Source organism: Scyliorhinus canicula, chromosome 9 (assembly GCF_902713615.1).
Source record: "Scyliorhinus canicula chromosome 9, sScyCan1.1, whole genome shotgun sequence".
In the NCBI taxonomy this organism is placed as follows: domain Eukaryota; kingdom Metazoa; phylum Chordata; class Chondrichthyes; order Carcharhiniformes; family Scyliorhinidae; genus Scyliorhinus; species Scyliorhinus canicula.
This window is the reverse complement of record NC_052154.1, coordinates 120,494,626-120,514,255: the sequence shown is the minus strand read 5'-3', so window position 1 is coordinate 120,514,255 and position 19,630 is coordinate 120,494,626. Positions and strand designations below refer to the sequence as shown.

Sequence of the window (19,630 nt, the reverse complement as noted above, 5' to 3'; positions counted from 1 at the left end):
TTCTGGAATGAAATTCTTCACAATGCAGAACCGTTGGTACGTTTATCCTTTTACATATTTTACGGTTGTCAGATTTATCAGTGGAATCGGTCGCCTACCCTGCTGTCAACTTGTCCATGTGTTGAGTGGTCTAGGAGTGGTACGACAGTGGCTGCAATTCCTCTCATCCCTTTGGCCCATCCTGAGTTTCGCTTGAGCATGGGGTTGAAGTTGATCACCCCAGTAATGGGATATATGGTGAAGAGAATTTTAGGAAAGGGGCAGGGAGTTGTGTTTGGCATTTTGTTTTGTCGAGGTTTGGGATTCAGGTATGTGTGCTGTTTTATATTAGCACTCCCCTGATGAAGGAGCTGGGCTCTAAAAGCTAGTGATTCGAAACAAACCTGTTGGACTTTAACCTGGTGTTGTAAGACTTCTTACTGTGCTCACCCCAGTCCAATGCCGGCATCTCCACATCATATTTTATATTATGAAGAACCACAAATTGGTCCAAGGGCTGAAGTGCTTCATATTGCAGGGTACACGTGGATAGATCCGTAAGAAGAGCCTCCCTCACCTTACCAAATGATGGATTTATCCTGCTGAACTGATAATGCATTGCACGAGTAGATTCACACACCGGGTTCATTTTGACTTTGACCGTTGTGCCCGTTCTACTTCTCACCCAATTTTCATCACCTTTAATGTGTAACAGGCAAGCTGATCCAAGATTTCCTTTTTGATACTACAGCCCAAAATCAAAATAATAGGTTTAACCATTGACATTGTTTCCATGACAGTGGTAACCTATTTAAAACCAAAGAGTTCCTGTTAGCATTAAAATAAAACTGTCAAAACACTAACCAGAAAATTTAAGCGATTAGGTATCGTAAGAGATGAAGGTTTATTTGCTAAGAAACATGCTTCCAATGTATTATTTGTTCCAAAGAAGCCAAATAGTCACTAACACAAGCCAGAATTCTCTGGTAGTTGTGATTCAATTTTCCTGCCAGCATTGTAGTCCTGCCAGTGGTTTTGAGCGGCGTGGGGTTGTTACAATGGGCAATCCCATTGACAAGCGGCAGGAGTATAGAATCCCGCCACCAGTGATTGGCACGTGGCCGAGAAACACGTAGCTATCCGACCAGAGCATCACCGCCCACTGACTATACAAGCCACAAGTAGCAAGTTATAAACCAGCTGACCAAGTTGCATTTCAAAGCTTAAATAATTGCTGAATACTTTTTAAAGGAGACTGTCATATCAAAGCATTTGGCGAATCTTTATTTTGTTTGGGGATGTTGAAATGCTTGCTGCTTTTTCTGATTGTGCCACTGGCTTGCGACATCTAATGTTGCATCCATATGTTTTCAAAGCAATGGAACGGGCGCAGGCCCGCACATGTTGTTAATGTCATTATAGCATCTCCCTCTGGCATTGAACAGGGTGTAACTCAAAAGTTAAAACAGGGTGTAACTCAAAGTTAGAAAATAAAGTATTGGCAGAATTGCACCAGGAAAATTGTTCAAGACATTTTGGGGTCCAAGTCTTTCGCTTATGGGCAGAGTGCAGCTCATTTCCTGATTTTATTTTGTGCCTCCTTCCTCACTTAGCCAACAATGTGAGTATTAATAATGAAAAATGCTCACTTGTTGAGAAGCTCACATGCAAAAATAGTTAATTGCGGCATAGGAATTAAAACACAAATTAGACACCCTAACTAATCACACTGGAGCAAGCTGATTGATTTACATCCTCAACTAATCTAACGCAACACAGACTCATTTTAATCAGAATCTAAATCAGGCAGACTTAATTCTGAACAAGATCGAGAGAGGTGTAGCATGTCAAGTAACAAATAGTCTGAAACAAATAATTGAGAGCACGGGAGTTTTACAACACCCGTTGCAAATCTTGAAAGGAATAGGCTACGCTCAGGGTTATCTTGTTATAAGAACATACGAACTGGGAGCAGGAGTAGGCCATCTGGTCCCTTGAGCCTGCTCCACCATTCAATAAGATATGGCTGTTTGAAATGAAAAAAACGCGAGGTTGAGCTAACCTTTGTGGCACATTGTGCTTACACAAGACTTTCCATAGTAAAATGACAGGATTTTTGGCATCATGGAACCGTATGATGAAAGCACAGATTGCTGGAGCTCGTGTACCGAAAGTTTGAAATACTTGGTCCAGGTGAACAAAATTGTGGCGGACCTAGTAATCCCATCTCTCCTAAGCATGGGAGGAGGGGTGGGGGGTGTGAGGGGTGGGGGGACTTCCAACTCCTGCAAAGTCTGGTGCGACCAGAAATACCAGGCTCGAAAACTTATAAAATACTGGAGATATTGCAGGCCACTTCTTATCTAAACTCTTGGTCATGGCCAAGAAGTTCATTATCCACAAATGTAATCAACAAGATGGTATATCAATCACACAATTCATAGCTACTTTGAAGAAAGTAGCTGAATACTGTAAATTTGGAGATGTCTTCAATGACACCATTAGAGACAGACTTATGCATGGGTTAAGAAGCAAAGCTATCAAGAAAAGGTTGTTAACAGAGAGCAACTTGGACCTAAAGAAGGCTTTATCAGTTGCAATCTCTGTGGAAGTAGCAGAAAAGGAAGTGCAACAATTAAGCTTGAGCACTAAAGTCCATGAGGTATCAGCTGAAACCCAAGCCACCGACACAGGTTTGAAATTGCAATTGATGTACAAAAACCGTTCACACAACAACTGATTGCTGGAGTAAAGATGCAGCATGCAAGAATTCTGGTAAAAAGGGACACATCGAACATGCTTGTTGGAGAAAGAAACAACAAGTTTCAAACAAGAATTATGAAAAGCAAGAACCAAATACATCAAGTGAAAAGCTAAATAGAGGGAAGAGGATCCACGTGATACAAAAAGGACTGGAATCACAATCAGGTAATGAACTGTTGTTTAAAGTACTGACCAATGCGGGGGCAACAAGCCATAACTAGGTCACTGCTTTACTGGACCGACCACCAATTAAAATGGAGGTGGACACTCGTTTTGTTGGTCCCAGAATCTGTTTACCAAGAGAAACTATGACATGTCGCCTTGAAACCGTCAAAGATAATCATATTCTGTACTGGGGAAGTCCATTGAGGGGCCGTATCGACATAAATGTGCAGCTAAATGGACAGACTGCAGACTTGCCCCTGCACGTCCTCTAATGGGGAGAACCTGGCTGGGGGGCAGGGGCAGTAGCGGGTAGTGATTTGGTGCCAAGTCCGTGGATTTGGAGTGTCCCCCTCAGGATCGGGGTGGCCTGGCTCAGACCACCTTTGCTGCAGTCTGTTTTTTAAATGTACCCCTTTGGTGCTACTTACAAACCTCTGGCTGCTCACACTTCTGAGGGCTGCCTGGGTACTTTGAATGCTCAGAAACTCTCTGGTCATCTGGGAACCCACCCAGGCTGCCACTCTGGACACCCACATATCCCAGCTGTATCATCAAGGGCCAAGCTCAATCAGGAGCCCACCAGGTGTTGGAACTCCTCGGAAGCGCTGCCCCATTGAGAGGAAGCAGGGGATCAGCAGAGCTCGCTCTAACCAAAGGACACCTGTACCACGGCCTTTGGAAACTTCCCTGGTTCTCTGCCCCTCTCAGGGCTGAGGACTCACCAGTGACCCCACCCCTTGGATCACCAGTTGTCCCCTCCTGGTGAGACTGGCAGCACTGACTGCCTCTGCCACAACCTCCCAAACAGTGTTCAGGAGGGCAGGCTTGAGACTGCGGCCACGTTGGGAAGGAGGTTCCCATCCACTCCTCACTGGCATGAAGCTGTGGGTCCACTTCAGACTCCTGACCTCAGGAGGCAGGTCTTCTCTGAGCCATCATGGTGGCTGCAGCGAGTGTGTGGTAAGTGGTGTGCTTAAAAACAGTTCCAGCTGTCAGGCTCTTTGGCGCTAATTCTGGCCCCAATTGTTAGAACGCCCGATGGGCCGGGAATTGTTCGGAATACTCAGCAGCAGAGTGCTGGCCCATTTGGAAGTACTGACTCGCTTACCGAATAGCGCCCCCAAGAAGAACACTAATCGTATGCAATTTAGTCCCGGCATCGACACTTAGACTCCCAAACGGAGAATTTCGTCCAATATCATCAAATTCCTGTCACACGAGTTGGCAACTCTGCAATGAGTTGTTCACCTCCAGACTTTGCAAACCCTCTCTACTACCTGCAAGGCTGAAGTCAGAAATTCTCATCGTGCAAGCAGAATGCACAAGACAAAGCATCATCTCAATATTGTGCTTGACTGGTCCCTCTCTCACTGAACTCAATATGGACCCACTTTACTGGGACACCAGCTGTAGTATGCATGATATAGAGGTTGCACTGTAGCAACTCTGCGTGGTTATTTAGATAACAGCTCCCTTCCCTGTGAATGACAGAAGCACCAGTAGTATGGGAACATCATCACTTCCAATTTCGTCTCCCAAGTCTTACATCATTCGCATTTTGACATACATCACAATTTCTTCACTGTTGCTCAGTCAACATCATGCAATTCCATATGTAACACCATTTTGGGTGTACCATCATCGCAAAGACTGCAGTGGTTCAAGGCGTAGGACAAGCCCCGCCTTTACAGAGCAATTAGGTAATGGCAACAAATGCCAGGAACACCCAATTCCTGAAGCCAAATAAGATAAAGGAAAAACAGAGGTGCACTGTCAGGAATGAAAGAGGGAAGAGACAAATAAAGAGGTCAAACAAGAGTAAAAGAACAGAATGGAAATGAAGGAGAAAGACAGAAATGGAGGACAGAAACACAAATGAAAAGAGGTCGTAAATAAAGGATGAATGTCACCTAACACAGGAAAGAAGACTGACCGGAAGAGATGGAGATATAAATGGTATGATTCATACTTTCCAAATAGACTTGGGTCTATTTAAATTGTGATTCTACCCAACTCAAAACTAATTAAGTCAGGCATTACCCTTACATTAGGATGGACATCACTACCGTATAGGGAACCACTTCCATCGGTGTTCTCCCAATCTCTTGCTGTAATTTTGGCATAAATCCATTTACACTGGTTTAGGGGCTGGTTTAGCTCACTCGGCTAAATCGCTGGCTTTTAAAGCAGACCAAGCAGGCCAGCAGCACGGTTCGATTCCCATACCAGCCTCCCCGGACAGGCGCCGGAATGTGGCGACTAGGGGCTTTTCACAGTAACTTCATTGAAGCCTGCACGTGACAATAAGCGATTTTCATTTCATTTCTACAAGGATTCTGCCAACCATTGTGCCAATTTATGGAACCAGATCGGAAAAGCCCAGCAAAATTCCAGTTGTAAATGTTTATACATCACCTGAACATGGCGATCAGAAGATTCAACAGCAGTACATTAGTAACCAGCAGAAAGATGACCAGAAGCATGATGACCAGCCAGTTTGCGTAACGATTAATGCAGTATGGTAAGTTATCTTCATTTGTCATATTATGTTGGTTACTGAAGCAGGGTCGATTAACCATCCGAGCTTCTAGAATTGCAATGAAATCATCTTCAGTACTGGCAACTCCAAAACTAGACTAGGAGGTGGATTGTGGGAGAGGCAGGCTAAGTCTGCTGTTGACATACATTTATTGAAAACCTTCATAATTTATGCTTTGACAATACAAGTTAAAGAAATTTTAAAAAACACAGATGTATTTTTATATTCCAATACAGTCAATCCAAAATTGGAGAATCAAAATTAAAACAAGGCTGTTAGGCCCTTCATACCTGTACCAATTCTTTGAAAGAACTATCCAATTATTTCTATTCCCCTGCTCATCTCTTCCCCCATAGTCACATAAATTTTCCTTTTCACGTTTATATCCAATTCTCTTTTTGAAAGTTACTGTTGAAATTGCTTCCATTACCCCTCCAGGCAGTGTGCTCAGTTTGGATAATGTGTGGACTTCACAGAACTATAAGGTTAGACCTTAAACCACGTACCATCTATTTCATCCAGTGGAATCTGGCCAAATATCTGAAGGTAAGGTCTGTAGAGAACATTCCTGAAGATCCAGTCCACACGAGTCTCGTTGGGATGCAGTAGAGCCTGAGTGGCCACACCGTAAGCAATGAGCCAAACAGTCAGGAAAAATAGGAAGAAGAAGACATCTTTCATCTGGTGGAGGAATTAGCAAAAGTGAGAGAATCAAATGTCAGCCTGCCCCTGCTCAGCCCACAACATTAAACACTGGGAAATGTGTACCGTTGTAAATGAAGATCTTCAGGGAGGAGAAAGATCATGGATTATGTCAACAAACTTTCCTGCAAGCTTCTCAACGATTTGTACAACTCAGTGTGATTGACTAAGCTAAGCAGACAGAGGCGGTCTCATATTCGTTCCTCAATTTTTGTAGAATCCTTTGATTTTAGTGAAGGTGATGGGAGGTTTATAACAAGTGACTTAGTACTGCAGAGTATATCCCCACACTATTAGAAAGACCCCCTACGACGTCTGGTGACGGTGATGTGCTGAGTAGACGCACATCAGGTGGCTCTCCTCCAGACCAGACCCAAATAGGTACTATTAGGCGAATTTGCCCGAATTTGATGACAACTTAACCTCAACGGTGAGAAGGAAAGACCCACACCAAAATGCCAGCAAACGGGAGCTCGAGGGATCGAAAGGATGGCAGAAGTGGCGGAAAGGGCCATGAGCATCAGGCAGACGAGCCAGCGAACCCCCGGAGGGAGGGGGAAATGGCCACCCAAGAGAGGGGGAGACAGACAACCCGAGCGCCAGTCTCATCACCACCTGGAGACGGATGAGACTTTCCTCATGAACGAGCCGACCGCCATGAATCTGGCGATCAGGATCAAAATCCAGGTGGCAGTGACAAAGGCGATGGTCACCATACAAAAAACGATTGATAAGGTGGAAGCACAGGAAAGGACAATCCACGATCTAGAGAAAACCTCGATGGACCAGAATGACTGGAAGCAGAAGTTAAAAGGTTGGTGGAGGCCCAAAGGAACTTAAAGAGGAAAGTCGAGGACCAAGAAAACAGGTCCCAACGACCGAACATTTGGATCGTGGGTCTGCCAGAAGGTATTGAGGGCAGAGACCTGATGGGCTACGCGCCCAAATGCTGGGCAACCTAGTCGGGAGAAACAGTTTCTCCAACCCCCCCAGAGCTCGACAGAGCACACATGTCACTCAGGCCAAAACCCAAGGTAAGGGAACAGCCGAAGGTGGTCATCGCGAAGCTGCTCCGATACCAGGACTGAGAGGATCCTGAGGTGGGCGAGTACCGGGGAAGTGCACAAAATCCGAATTTATCAAGACATTGAGGCAGACCTGGCAAAACGCAGGGCTGAGTTTAATCAAGCAAAATCAGCCCTGTACAAGAATGGGATGAGATTCGGTTTGCTGTTCACAGCCAGGCTCTGGGTCACGTACCAGAACAAAGAGCACTATTCTAACTCCCTGACAGAGGCAAACAAATTTGTACAGACCAATGGCCTGGACAAGGGGCAGGGCAGGCAGCTCAAAGGAGGATTGCTAAAGTGATACAGACTGATTGGACATTCGATATGTCTCCGCGGGACTGTGCTGCCTAGCCCTGAACAAAAAGACTGGGTCACAGAGAAGTTGCAAGGCAGGGAAATACAGGGGAGGGTGAGGAACAGATGGAGAAAGAGGATAGTCAGCGAGCGTAAGTTAGGGACTAGATCAGCCCCGGGTTGGGGGCCACCACACTAGCAGGGATAGCTAGCACGGGAAGAGAGATAGCAAGGTGACCGCAGTGCAACTCCCGGCAAGGTGGGGGCGAACACAATAGAAACAGGATTGGAAGAAATGGTTGGTTATCAGATTGACTTTGGCAGGCAAGGAATAGGTTGAGGAAACAAGCTGGCGCCGCATGCAGCCACTTTGGAGGGTCATGAGCAAAAGGTAACCCTGGAGTGCAGGAGCGCACCCACGTGTTGGATCCCTACTGGACAATTGGAAACCCCGGAGCACAGGGGCCCGGCCTCATGGTGAGAACGGCAACTGTGGCCATTTTGGATGGCCTTCTAACAAAGGGAAACCCTGGAGTGCAGGGGCACGTCCAGCAGGTGAGTATGGTTGATCCCGCAGGAAGTTGGGGACAAAAACCCCCTACCAGGATTATCACCTGGAATGTCAGGGTCTTAACGGGCCAGTAAAAAGATCCAGAGTCTTCGCCCATTTGAGAAGTTTGAAAGCCGACATAGACTTCCTGCAAGAGACACACCTGAGGGAGAAGGACCGAGGGCTAAGGAAGGGCTGTGTGGGAATGATGTACCTTTCATGTTATGGGATGAGGGCTAGGGGAGTAGCTATACTGATTAGTAAGAGGATGGTATTTACCTCAACAAGGACGGATATGGGCCCAGGGGGACGGTACATTATGGTCAGCCATGTCCTTGACCGGGCACTGGTTGTTCTGGTAAATGTGTACCCTCCCAAATGGGATGAGACAGATTTCATAAAAAAAACCATGGCTGAAATTCACGGCATTGACGCACACCAATTGATCATGGGAGGCAACTTCAACGGTGTACAGGATCCATTGATGGATCGATTGAACCCAGATCGGGAGAAAGGGCAGACATGGCTACGGCATTCATGGAGCAGATGGGGACAGTGGACCCATGATGGTTTCTGCAGGAAGAAGAAGGAATTCTTGTTCTTTTCGCCGATAGACCTGTTGCAGTGGGGAAATCGCTGCTTCCAGAAATAATAAGGATGGAATACTCCGTGATAGCCATCTCCGACCACGCCCAACATGACATGGGTGTGAGGTTGGAGACTGGTCATGCCAAATGCCCTACGTGGTGGTTGGACATGGATCACTTAGCCGATAAGGCCTTCTGCCAGAAACCATCACAGACCACAGCCGAGTACGTTACTAATAACCAGAATAGGGAAGTCTGGAGGTGGACAGAAAGTACTCCTAGACTCTGACCAAAGAGTTTGTGATGGAGAGGAAAAAGCTACAAATGAACTTTAATCTGCTATCCACTAGGAAAACAGTACACCAACTCCACCAGACACCTTGTATGAACACAGTAAATGCTGGCCACCTACTAGCTCATCAGCTGAGAAAGCAGGCAGCCATGAAGGAGATAGCACTGGTAAAGAATAGCAGAGACAAGAATAGTTAGTTGAACAAAAACAGGTCAAAGGAGCAGTTGAGACCTTCTACCGACGGGGACGCTGGGATGAAACGGTCCCTCAATGGACTGGACATGCCATTCGTGGGGGACAATAGATGGAGGGAGCTATAAGCACCAATAGGACTGGGAGAGATCATAGAGGACAACAACTCCATGCAGGTGGGGAAGGTGCCAGGACCCGATTGGGTTCCCTGTGGACTTCTATAAAAATTCCGCATCAGCCCTGGCCCCACACCTATGGGACATGTTCGCAGACTCGCTAGTTAAGGGCGCCCTTTCTCCTATGCTACCGCAGACCACGATATCGCTGATACCCGAAAAAGAGACCCGATGGAATGCAAATCATACAGACCCATTTCGCTGCTCAATGTGGATGCGAAGATTCTCGCAAAGTCCTGACCAAGAGACTGGAGAACTGCGTACCAGAAGTGGTCACAGAGGACCTGACAGGCTTTGTAAAGGGAAGGCAGCTAACTGCAAACATCAGGCACCTGCTGAATGTAATAATGACCCCATCCAGGGAGAGAACACCTGAGGTAATCGTCTCCCTGGATGCAGAAAAGGCCGTTGACCGAGTCGAATGGAAGTACCTTGTTGAGGTTCTGGAGCAATTTGGGCTAGGGACGGAGTTCATCTCATGGGTGAAACTCTTGTACATCACCCCCAAGGCAAGCATTTGGACCAACACCACCAGCTCGGAATACTTCCTGCTGCACAGAGGCACAAGGCAGGGATGCGCACTATCCTTGTTCCTGTTCGTCCTGTCAATCGAACCCCTGGCAATCACTCTGCGAGACTCAAAAGGCTGAAAGGGCATCCAAAGAGGAGGCAGACTTCCCCTGTGCTCACTGACCTACAATGAATGCTGGTTAAACAATACCTTGCCCTTAAAATACTCATTGTTTTCAAATCCACGCAGGGATTCACTGTTCTCTAGCTCTGAAACCTCCTCAAGCCTAATAACCCTTCATGTTCTCTTCGCAATCCTAACTCTGGCTTTGTGTGCGTCCCTGATTTTAATCGCTCTACCATCAGCGGCATTACTTTCAGCTGCCAAGGCGCTAAGCTCTGGAATTCCTTCTCTAAATCTCTCCACCTCTCTTTCCTCCTTTACAATCTCCTTAAAACCAACCTCTTCGATAAAGCTTTGGGCCATTTGTCCTAATACCTCCTTATTTGGCATGGTGTCAAATTTTATTATAGAATGCTTTTTGTGAAACACTCATTGACTCTGGAAAGATTAAACAGGTTGGGTGTGTACTCCTTAGAGTTCAGAAGAATGAGGCGTGATATGATTGAAACATATAAGATTCTTAGGGGATTAGACATAGTAAATGTTGGGAGGATGTTTCCCCTCATGGGAGAGTATAGGACCAGAGGGCATAGGCGGCACAGTAGCACAGTGGTTAGCACTGTTGCTTCACAGCAGCAGTGTCCCAGGTTTGATTCCCTTGGGTCACTGTCTGTGTGGAGTCCGCACGCTCCCCCCATGTCTGCGAGGGATTCCTCCGGGTGCTCCGGTTACCTCCCAGAAGTCCCAAAAGATGTGCTGTTAGGTAATTTGGACATTCTGAATTCTTCCTCAGTGAGCCCGAACAGGCGCCGGAGTGTGGCAACTAGGGGACTAACATTGTTGCAGTGTTAATGTAAGCCTACTTGTGCCAATAATAAAGATTATTATTATTATGAGGTTTTAGTCAGTTTTTATGTTCCCCGCAAGCTTACTCTCGTACTCTATTCTCCCCTTCTTAATCTTTGTTCTGCTTTGCTGAATTCTAAATTGTTCCCAACACTCACGTCTGTTGTCTCATTTGGCCAATTTGTATGCCTCCATCTTGGATATATTATCTCTAATTTCCCTAATAAGCCATGGTTTGGCCAACTTGCCATTTCCATTTTCACAGGGATGAACAGTTATTGTAGATCACCCATGTGCTCCTTGAATGTTTGCCATTGCCGATCCAGAGTCTCCCTTCAAGTAATGTTTCCCAATCCATTGTAGCCAACTTGCACCTCATACCATAGTGGTTATTAAGATTCAGGATCCTAGTCTCAGAATCAGCTATTTCAATCTTACGGTGATGCAGAAATCTATCATGTTATAGTCGCTTATCCCTAAGGGACCTCACAACTAATTGCCAATTATTTCTTATTACACAATACCCAATCTAGGATGGCCTGTTTTCTACTTATAGTTATAATCTTTGTTGTCACAAGTAGGCTTACATTAACACAGCACAGTGGTTAGCACTGTGGCTTCATAGCACTTGGCTCCCAGGTTTGATTCCCAGCTGGGTCACTGTCTGTGCGGAGCCTGCATGTTCTCCCTGTGTCTGTGTGTGTTTCCTCCGGGTGCTCCAGTTTCCTCCCACTAGTCCCGAAAGATGTGCTGTTAGGTAATTTGGACATTCTGAATTCTCCCTCTGTGTACCCAAACAGGCGTGGGAATGTGGCGACTAGGGGCTTTTCACAGTAACTTCATTGCAATGTGAGCCTACTTGTGACAATAGAGATTATTATTCTTATAACACTGCAATTAATTTACTGTGAAACTTGGCTCCTCAACGTATCAGTTCAGAAAACTATCCCGCAGGCACTCCAGGAATTCCCCCTCTACGATATTGTTACTAATTTGATTTGTCCAATCCTAATGCAGATTAATTTCACCCATAATATCAGGTGCTCCTTTATTGCATGCATCTCTAATTTCCTGATTAATGCCATTCCCAACATCACCACTACAGCTTGGGGGTCTATATACAACCCCCCCCCATTGCTTTTTCCCTCGGTGTTTTTCAGCTCTACCCATACATATTTCACATTGTCAGACCTAATATCCTTCCTCACTATTGTGTTAATTTCTTCTTTAACTAGCACGGCAACCCCGCCTTTCCTTTGTTGCTGTCCATGCTAAATACTAAATACCCCTGGATTATCAGTTCCCATCCCTGGTCACCTTGCAGCCACGTCTCCATAATCCCAGCTACATCATACCCATTTACATCTATTTGTGTGATTAATTCATCCACTTTATTGAGAATGCTCCATACATTAAGGCACAAAGCTTTGAGGCTTACCTTTGTAACACTCCTTATCATTATTCACTGTTGCCCGGTTTGATTCTGACTCCTGATTTCTCTACCTATCACTTTTCTATTTTGTTTTCCCTCTGCTGGACCAGGGGTCTGGAGGCCATTTTATGGAGCTACTCCAGCTGAGGTCACTTAGCTGAGCCTTGAGCAGGAATCAAGCTTGGGCCTTTCCTGATCTGGATGGTATTGTAGCACATTTTATACACTGCCCTTATAGGAGCTCTGCTTGAGCACTCTGACTATCACTAAATACCATCCTTATAAATGTCAATGAAAAGGGAAAGATGATTTTGTGTTGTGATACTAATCCTGATTGTATGATGTGCTGTCATGGTCACTGACACCCACCATTCGTTCCACAATGATGATCTTTGGTCCCAACTGTTTATTGATGGCAAAAATGTGAATCAATCTCAGGGCAAACACCATGAAATCCAGGCACAGAGTTGTGCGGCCTGCATTATATGTGACCGACACCATTCTGTAAAAGAAAAGGAGCACTTCACCACTTAGAAAAACAAACACAGATTAAATAAAGGCTCAACAACTAATACAGGGTGGGGACACAATATGAAAAGATATGGATAAATTACTCCTGTTTGCATTGGTGCACCAGGCAAATTCATTTCAACTCGCCAAAAGGCTGTTCAAGATGGATGAGGTGAGAAAGGTTAATATTTGCTTTTGAGTTTAATTTACAACAAATCAGGTTAATGTACTGATGATTTAAATTGGCCAAAAAGCCAAGGATATTGAAATAATGATATTTATGCCCTTTTAAACTTTAAGAATAATTGAAGATATTATAAAATAATAATGAATATATTAGGTTGTCACTTGTGCCAGATTTGTAAAATACAACCAAAGGATTCAAGAAGGCAGTTAAGCTACAATTTTACATTGTTTACTGAACATCACAGTTATGGTACAGTGGATGCCAAACTTCTTTTTGATTTTGTGGGTGGAGTATTGGCTTAAAATGAGAAACTATCATTGAACTTCAAATTAACTGGTAATCCACCATATACTAGTGAAACAGAATAAATCTATTAACACAAAAAATAATCCAAGCATAATCGGGGTTAATGGTGGGCAAATGCACATCGATGGAAAGATCATGACAAATTTGGGGAAAAATATCCCAAAGAGCAACACAGAGAGACAGGCAAAAGTCAAGAAAGAAACAAAGTAAAGTGTTGGATGTGGGAGATTTGTAATACATCTTGCACACATTCAAAGCATTGCAATTGACAGTGAACAGAATCTCCAGCCAGTACATCGGAAGGAAAGGGCAAATTTCGATGCAGAAACAATTCAAAAGGATTGAAATTGGTTTTGGGCATTAGCACAATACAGCGGGAGCAAATTGGGACATCTGCTTTTCTTTTCCATTGATGCACTTTTCTGCCATTAATAGAAAAGGAGTAACCAAAGAGATGGTCTCAATTGACTTTAAAATTGACAGAGAGACAGGGGTACTAAGGTATTCCACAGCTATTTCCAATAACAATGACAAGAAGGTGGGGCTGCTCAGAAAGCCAAACGAAATGCTGAATCAACCCACGTTCTGGGCATAAATGGGCAATTGGGAAACTCAGGTCAAGGAGCATCTTTGGAGAGAGAAACAGAGTCAACAATTCAGGTCAAGGCCCTTTCATCACAACTGAAAAAACTTTTTGAGATGTTACAAGTTTTAAGCAATTATAATGGCAGGGAAAAGACAGGGAAGCAGGGAAAGAGCTCAAGGGAATGGAGGAGAGATTAAATGATAGGAAATCATGATTCTGCTATTACCATTTACATCGCCTCTAAACCCGTGTTTTGTTTCTTTACTTGTCTCTTTACAATCTCCTTTTGCCTTGCACCATCATCACTTTCGTCATTAATCTCTCCTACCTTCCACTCTGCTCTGTTTGAAGGCATTGAATGATGGTTGATTAGCACCTAAGCAGCTTCAGAGTTACCTGTGAAATATAGCCTGATTTATGGGTCTTTCACTCTCGGACCTGCTTTCAGCCACATCTATTTCTTCTGTTGCCGTTATGAAAGATACTTAGATCAAACTTGAAAGCAATGAAGGGGTATTACTGTTATTACCAGTAAGCACTTCCTCAGAGAACAACTGCCTTGCCAGATCACTGGATCTGGTGTGTTAATGGAAATACACAGTGATGGTACAATTTCACAGAAACTATTCCTCATCGGCAAATTATGAACATTTTCAAATACTGAAATGATTATTAGTTTTGAAATAGATTTAAAGCTGCAAGGAGAAATAATTATGATTTTACTATAATCTCCTGAAATCCCGTTCTTCTGCTCAATTTAGATTTTTTAGTAAACTCATTTCATATTTAATAGCTTGAAATCTGTGGCCTTGAGTATTAGTCCATAGAATCCCTACAGTGAGGAAGGAGGCCATACGGCCCATCGAGTCTGCACCGACCCACTGAAAGAGCACGCTACTTAGGCTGACTTCCCCGCCTTAACCCTGTAACCCCAAAAAACCTGCACATCTTTGGACTGTGGGAGGAAACCAGAGCATCCAGAGGAAACCCACGCAGACACGGGGAGAACGTATCAACTCCACACAGTCACCTGAGGCTGGAATCAAACCCAGGTCCCTGACTCTGAGGCAGCAGTGCTAACCACTGTTCCGCCTGTCATCCTGGGCCCAAGAGATCAGAAATGTATAGTGGTCAACTTTATTGTTTCCAGTGTACGTTCATGTTGATAATAAACAGGTTTGCTGTTCAATTGGGTGTACTGCCCCACAGATTACTTTATGTACAATTGTATGTTTTGGATCAGAGGAAGTGAAGAAGAAAAAAAAGTGTTTTTAAGTGTGTCAAAGAGTTATTTTCAAACACTAGAAATGAAAAGCATTGTATCTGGCAAGTGTCCATTTTTAACCTGACAAGGAGACCCAAATACCCATCAGTAAGCAGGCATGAAAATACAGGGTGCCGGGGAAGGGAAACTGTGAATGTATTTCGCAAGGCCCAAATGTTAATTTATCACAGAATTGCATTGGCAAAGGGCTACAGTTCAGCAGAAAGATGGTTGTGAACAATCACAAAAATATTGTCTGCAGATTTTGTTCCTTACCGGCCACAAATACTTCAAGTTAGAGATATAATGAGGAGTGCTGTAGAAAGTCTATCAGGTGAATTATAACTTGAAGTCTGTGATGACAGTTGACAGAAACAGGAACAAGAAACCACAATCGGAAGACGTCTCTGCCAAATATGTCTGTCCATTCAGTGGTTTTGCTAGAAGAATCCAACTTCACCTTGATCACATCCAAAATGCAACAGAAAGACACATAACCCAGCAAATACTGCGGGTGTTTTTAAAAGATAAAAGCTCTCTGCAGCTGGCCAGAGGCCAATTTGGAGTCCAGTGGTATAGATTTGGAGACGTTTCTAATCTAGAATTGGCTGGATTCCCTCCGCAGGTCTCACCCACTGGTTGGAGAAGCAGTCAGAGACCGAGGTGGAGGGGGGAATTTAGGACCCCAGGAGCAGAGACCCCAATACTAACCTGCACGTCACTCCAGCTATGAACAGCACCAAGGCCACCATGTCACATTTATTCCACGAATCCTCCACATAAAGTTTAAACTTCTTCACTATGTTAGTGTTTCCTTCGGTGAAAAAGCTCTGGAGAACACAAAGCAATGGATCACAATTTGTGGGGCAATCTCAATATTAGTGACGACTGCGTATTTAGGAGGTAGGTATAAATAGAGTCCGCCAATAACAGTTTGTGCTGCATCAGTGAGCTCCTTTCATTGCATGACATCAGAAAATTAGAGGATGTGTTGGTAGTGTGTGAAAATACATTATTATTGAATGATTTACAACCCGAGGTGGCTCATTTTCCACATGCCTGCATTAGTGGCACAGTCTGCAGAATAAAATATATCCACAAATGGAAAGGCTTTAAGACTGTTAACTTTAAAAATGAGTACACTAAGAAGTCTTACGACACCAGGTTAAAGTCCAGCAGATTTGTTTCGAATCACTAGCTTTCGGAGCACTGCTCCTTCCTCAGGTGAATGAAGAGGTATGTTCCAGAAACATTTATATAGACAAAATCAAAGATGCAATACGATACTTTGAATGCGAGTCTTTGCAGGTAATTAAGTCTTTACAGGTCAAACAGAGCAACTGTAGAGAGGGATAATCACAGGTTAAAGAGGTGTGAATTGTCTCAAGACAGGACAGTTAGTAGGATTTTTGCAAGCCCAGGCCAGATGGTGGGGGTGAATGTAATACGACATGAATCCAAGGTCCTAGTTGAGACTGTACTCATGTGTGCAGAACTTGGCTATAAGTTTCTGCTTGGCGATTCTGCGTTGTCGCGCGTCCTAAAGGTCACCTTGGAGAACGCTTACCCGAAGATCAAAGGCTGAAATGTTCCCCGACTGGAAGGGAACATTCCTGCCTGCCGATTGTCGCGTGATGTCCGTTCATCTGTTGTCGCAGCGTCTGCATGGCCTCGCCAATGTACCACGCTTCGGGACATCCTTTCCTGCAGCGTATGAGGTAGACAACGTTGGCCGAGTCGCACGAGTATGTACCACGAACCTGGTGGGTGGTGTTCTCACATGTAATGGTGGTACCCATGTCGATGATCTGAATCATTTAGAATTTACAGTGCAGAAGGAAGCCATTCAGCCAATCGAGTCTGCATCGGCTCTTGGAAAGAGCATCCTACCCAAGGTCCACACCTCTACCCTATCCCCATAGCCCAGTAACCCCACCCAACACTAGGGCAATTTTGGACACTAAGGGCAATTTAGCATGGCCAATTCACCTAATCTGCACATCTTTGGACTGTGGGAGGAAACAGGAGCACCCGGAGGAAACCCACGCACACAAGGGGAGAATGTACAGACTCCGCACAGACAGTGACCCAAGCCGGGAATCGAACCTGGGACCCTGGAGCTGTGAAGCAATTGTGCTAACCACAATGCTGCCGTGCTGCCCTCACGTCTTGCAGAGATTGCCATGGCAGGGTTGTGTGGTGTCATGGTCACTGTTCTGAAGGCTGGGTAGTTTGCTGCAAACAATGGTTTGTTTGTGGTTGAGCGGTTGTTTGAAGGCGAGTAGTGGGGGTATGGGGATGACCTTGGCAAGATGTTCGTCTTCATCGATGTCGTGTTGAAGGCTGCGAAGAAGATGTCGTCGTTTCTCTGCTCCGGGGAAGTACTGGACGACGAATGGTACTCTGACGGTTGTGTCCCGTGTTTGTCTTGTGAGGGGGTTAGTGCGATTTTTTGCCATGGCGCATTGGAACTGTCGATCAATGAGTCAAGAACCATAAGCCATTCATATGAGGGAATCTTTCAGTGTCTGAAGATGTCTGTCACGCCCCTCCTCGTCTGAGCAGATCCTGTGTATACGGAGGGCTTGTCCATAGGGCATAGCTTGTTTAATGTGTTTAGGGTGGAAGCTGGAGAAGTGGAGCATCGTGAGGTTATCTGTGGGCTTGCGGTAAAGCGAAGTGCTGAGGTTACCGTCCTTGATGGAGATCAGTGTGTCCAAGAATGCAACCGATTCTGGAGAGTAGTCCGTGGTGAGTCTGATAGTGGGATGGAACTTGTGTAGTTGTTTCAGTGGTTTTTCACCGTGGCTCCAAAGGAAAAAAATGTCATTGATGTATCTGGTGTATAACGTTGGTTGAAGGTCCTGTGCGGTGAGGAGGTCTTGTTCAAACTTGTGCATGAAGATGTTGGCATATTGAGGTGCGAATCTGATCCCCCATGGCTGTTCCGTGTGTCTGGATGAAGAATGTGTTATTGAAGGTGAAGACGTTGTGATCCAGAAAGAAGCGGGTGAGTTGCAGAATTGCGTCTGGAGATTGGCAGTTGTCGGTGTTGAGTACTGAGGCAGTTGCAGCCGTCGTCATGGGGGATGCTGATGTAGAATGCCATGACGTCCCTTGTGGAGAGGAATGTTCCTGGTTCAACTGGTCCATGGGTGCTGAGTGTCTGTAAAAAGTCCGTCGTATCGCGACAGAAGCTGGGCGTTCCTTATACGATGGGTCTCAAGATGCCCTCGATGTAGCCAGAGATGTTCTCACACAGAGTCCCATTGCCTGATACAATAGGATGGCCTGGTGTGTTGGCCTTGTGTATTTTCGGGAGGCAGTAGAGATCTCCAATGCGGGGAGTACGTGGGATGAGAGCACGTAGGGTGCTCTGAAGATCTGGATCCAAGGTCTTGTTCAGTCTGTTGAGTTGGCGGATGTGTTCCTTGGTCGGATCTGTGGGTAACTGTCTGTAATGTTCCTGGTTGTTGAGTTGGCGGTTCACTTCTTTGCAGTAGTCTGTTCTGTTCAGTATGACGGTGGCCCCTCCTTTGCTGGTTTGATGACGATGTTGCCGTTGGTCTTGTGAGCGCGGATGGCGTTGCGTTGTTCTTGGGTGACGTTCGGGGCTGTCTTGTGAACTGGACTGATGAACCTGGCAATGATGAGACTCCTGACAGCTTGAGCATATATGTCGAGTCGAGGGCAGCGGCCTTCCAGAGGGGTCCAATTCGACTCTTTCCTCTTCGGTTGCCGCATCGCAGATCTCTTGGTCTGCTGTTCCGGTTCATTGGTTGTCTCCTTGGGTTCGCTGTGGAACCACTCCCGGAGCCTGTGATTAACCTGTGATTATCCCTCTCTCCAGTTGTTCTGTCTGGACCTGTAGACTTAATTACCTGCAAAGACTCACATTCAAAGTATCATATTGCATCTTTGACTTTGTCTGTATAAATGTTTCTGGAACCCACTTCTTCATTCATCTGAGGAAGGAGCAGTGCTCCGAAAGCTAGTGATTCGAAACAAACCTGTTGGACTTTAACCTGGTCTTGCAAGACTCCTTACCGTGCTCACCCCAGTCCAACACCGGCATCTCCACATCATTAAAATGAGTAGCAGACTCCATCTTGTGGTGGTTGTGAGTACAGCAGTCCCACTTCCCCATATTTCATAGGATCATAGAAAAGTTACAGCACAGAAGGAGGCCATTCGATCTTTCTTGTCCATGCCAGCCTGAGAACATCCAGGTTCCCTTTCTAATCCCACCGTCCAGCACCTGGTCTGCAGCCCTGTAGCTTAGAGCACTTAAGGTGCAGGTCCAGGTACTTATTAAAAAGAGTTTAGAGTCTCTGCCTCCACCACCAACTCGGGCAGCGAATTCCAGACTCCCACTACCCTCTGCGTAAAAAAAGTTCTTCCTCATGTCCCCTCTACATATTCTGCCTCTTTTCTTGAATCTATGTTCCTTGATTCTAGAATTCTTCAACAATTTTATCCTATTCGCTCTATTTCTTCCCCTCGTAATTTTGTCCCCCTCAATTAAGTCACCCCTCAGCCTTTTTTGTTCCAAAGAA

At 45.2% G+C, this 19,630-nt stretch overlaps 1 protein-coding gene across 1 annotated transcript in view; it reads right to left on the bottom strand.

Annotated features, from left to right (window-relative positions):
• The window catches only part of trpm5 (transient receptor potential cation channel, subfamily M, member 5), a 140,945-nt gene that overhangs the window by 15,918 nt on the left and 105,397 nt on the right, over window positions 1-19,630 (bottom strand). The window contains exons 18-21 of the mRNA XM_038807462.1: window positions 15,786-15,904; window positions 12,591-12,723; window positions 5,953-6,127; window positions 5,323-5,494 (exon numbers count right to left, since the gene is read on the bottom strand). Coding sequence (XP_038663390.1) covers window positions 5,323-5,494; window positions 5,953-6,127; window positions 12,591-12,723; window positions 15,786-15,904 — 599 coding nt within the window. The remainder of the gene's footprint in view (window positions 1-5,322; window positions 5,495-5,952; window positions 6,128-12,590; window positions 12,724-15,785; window positions 15,905-19,630) is intronic.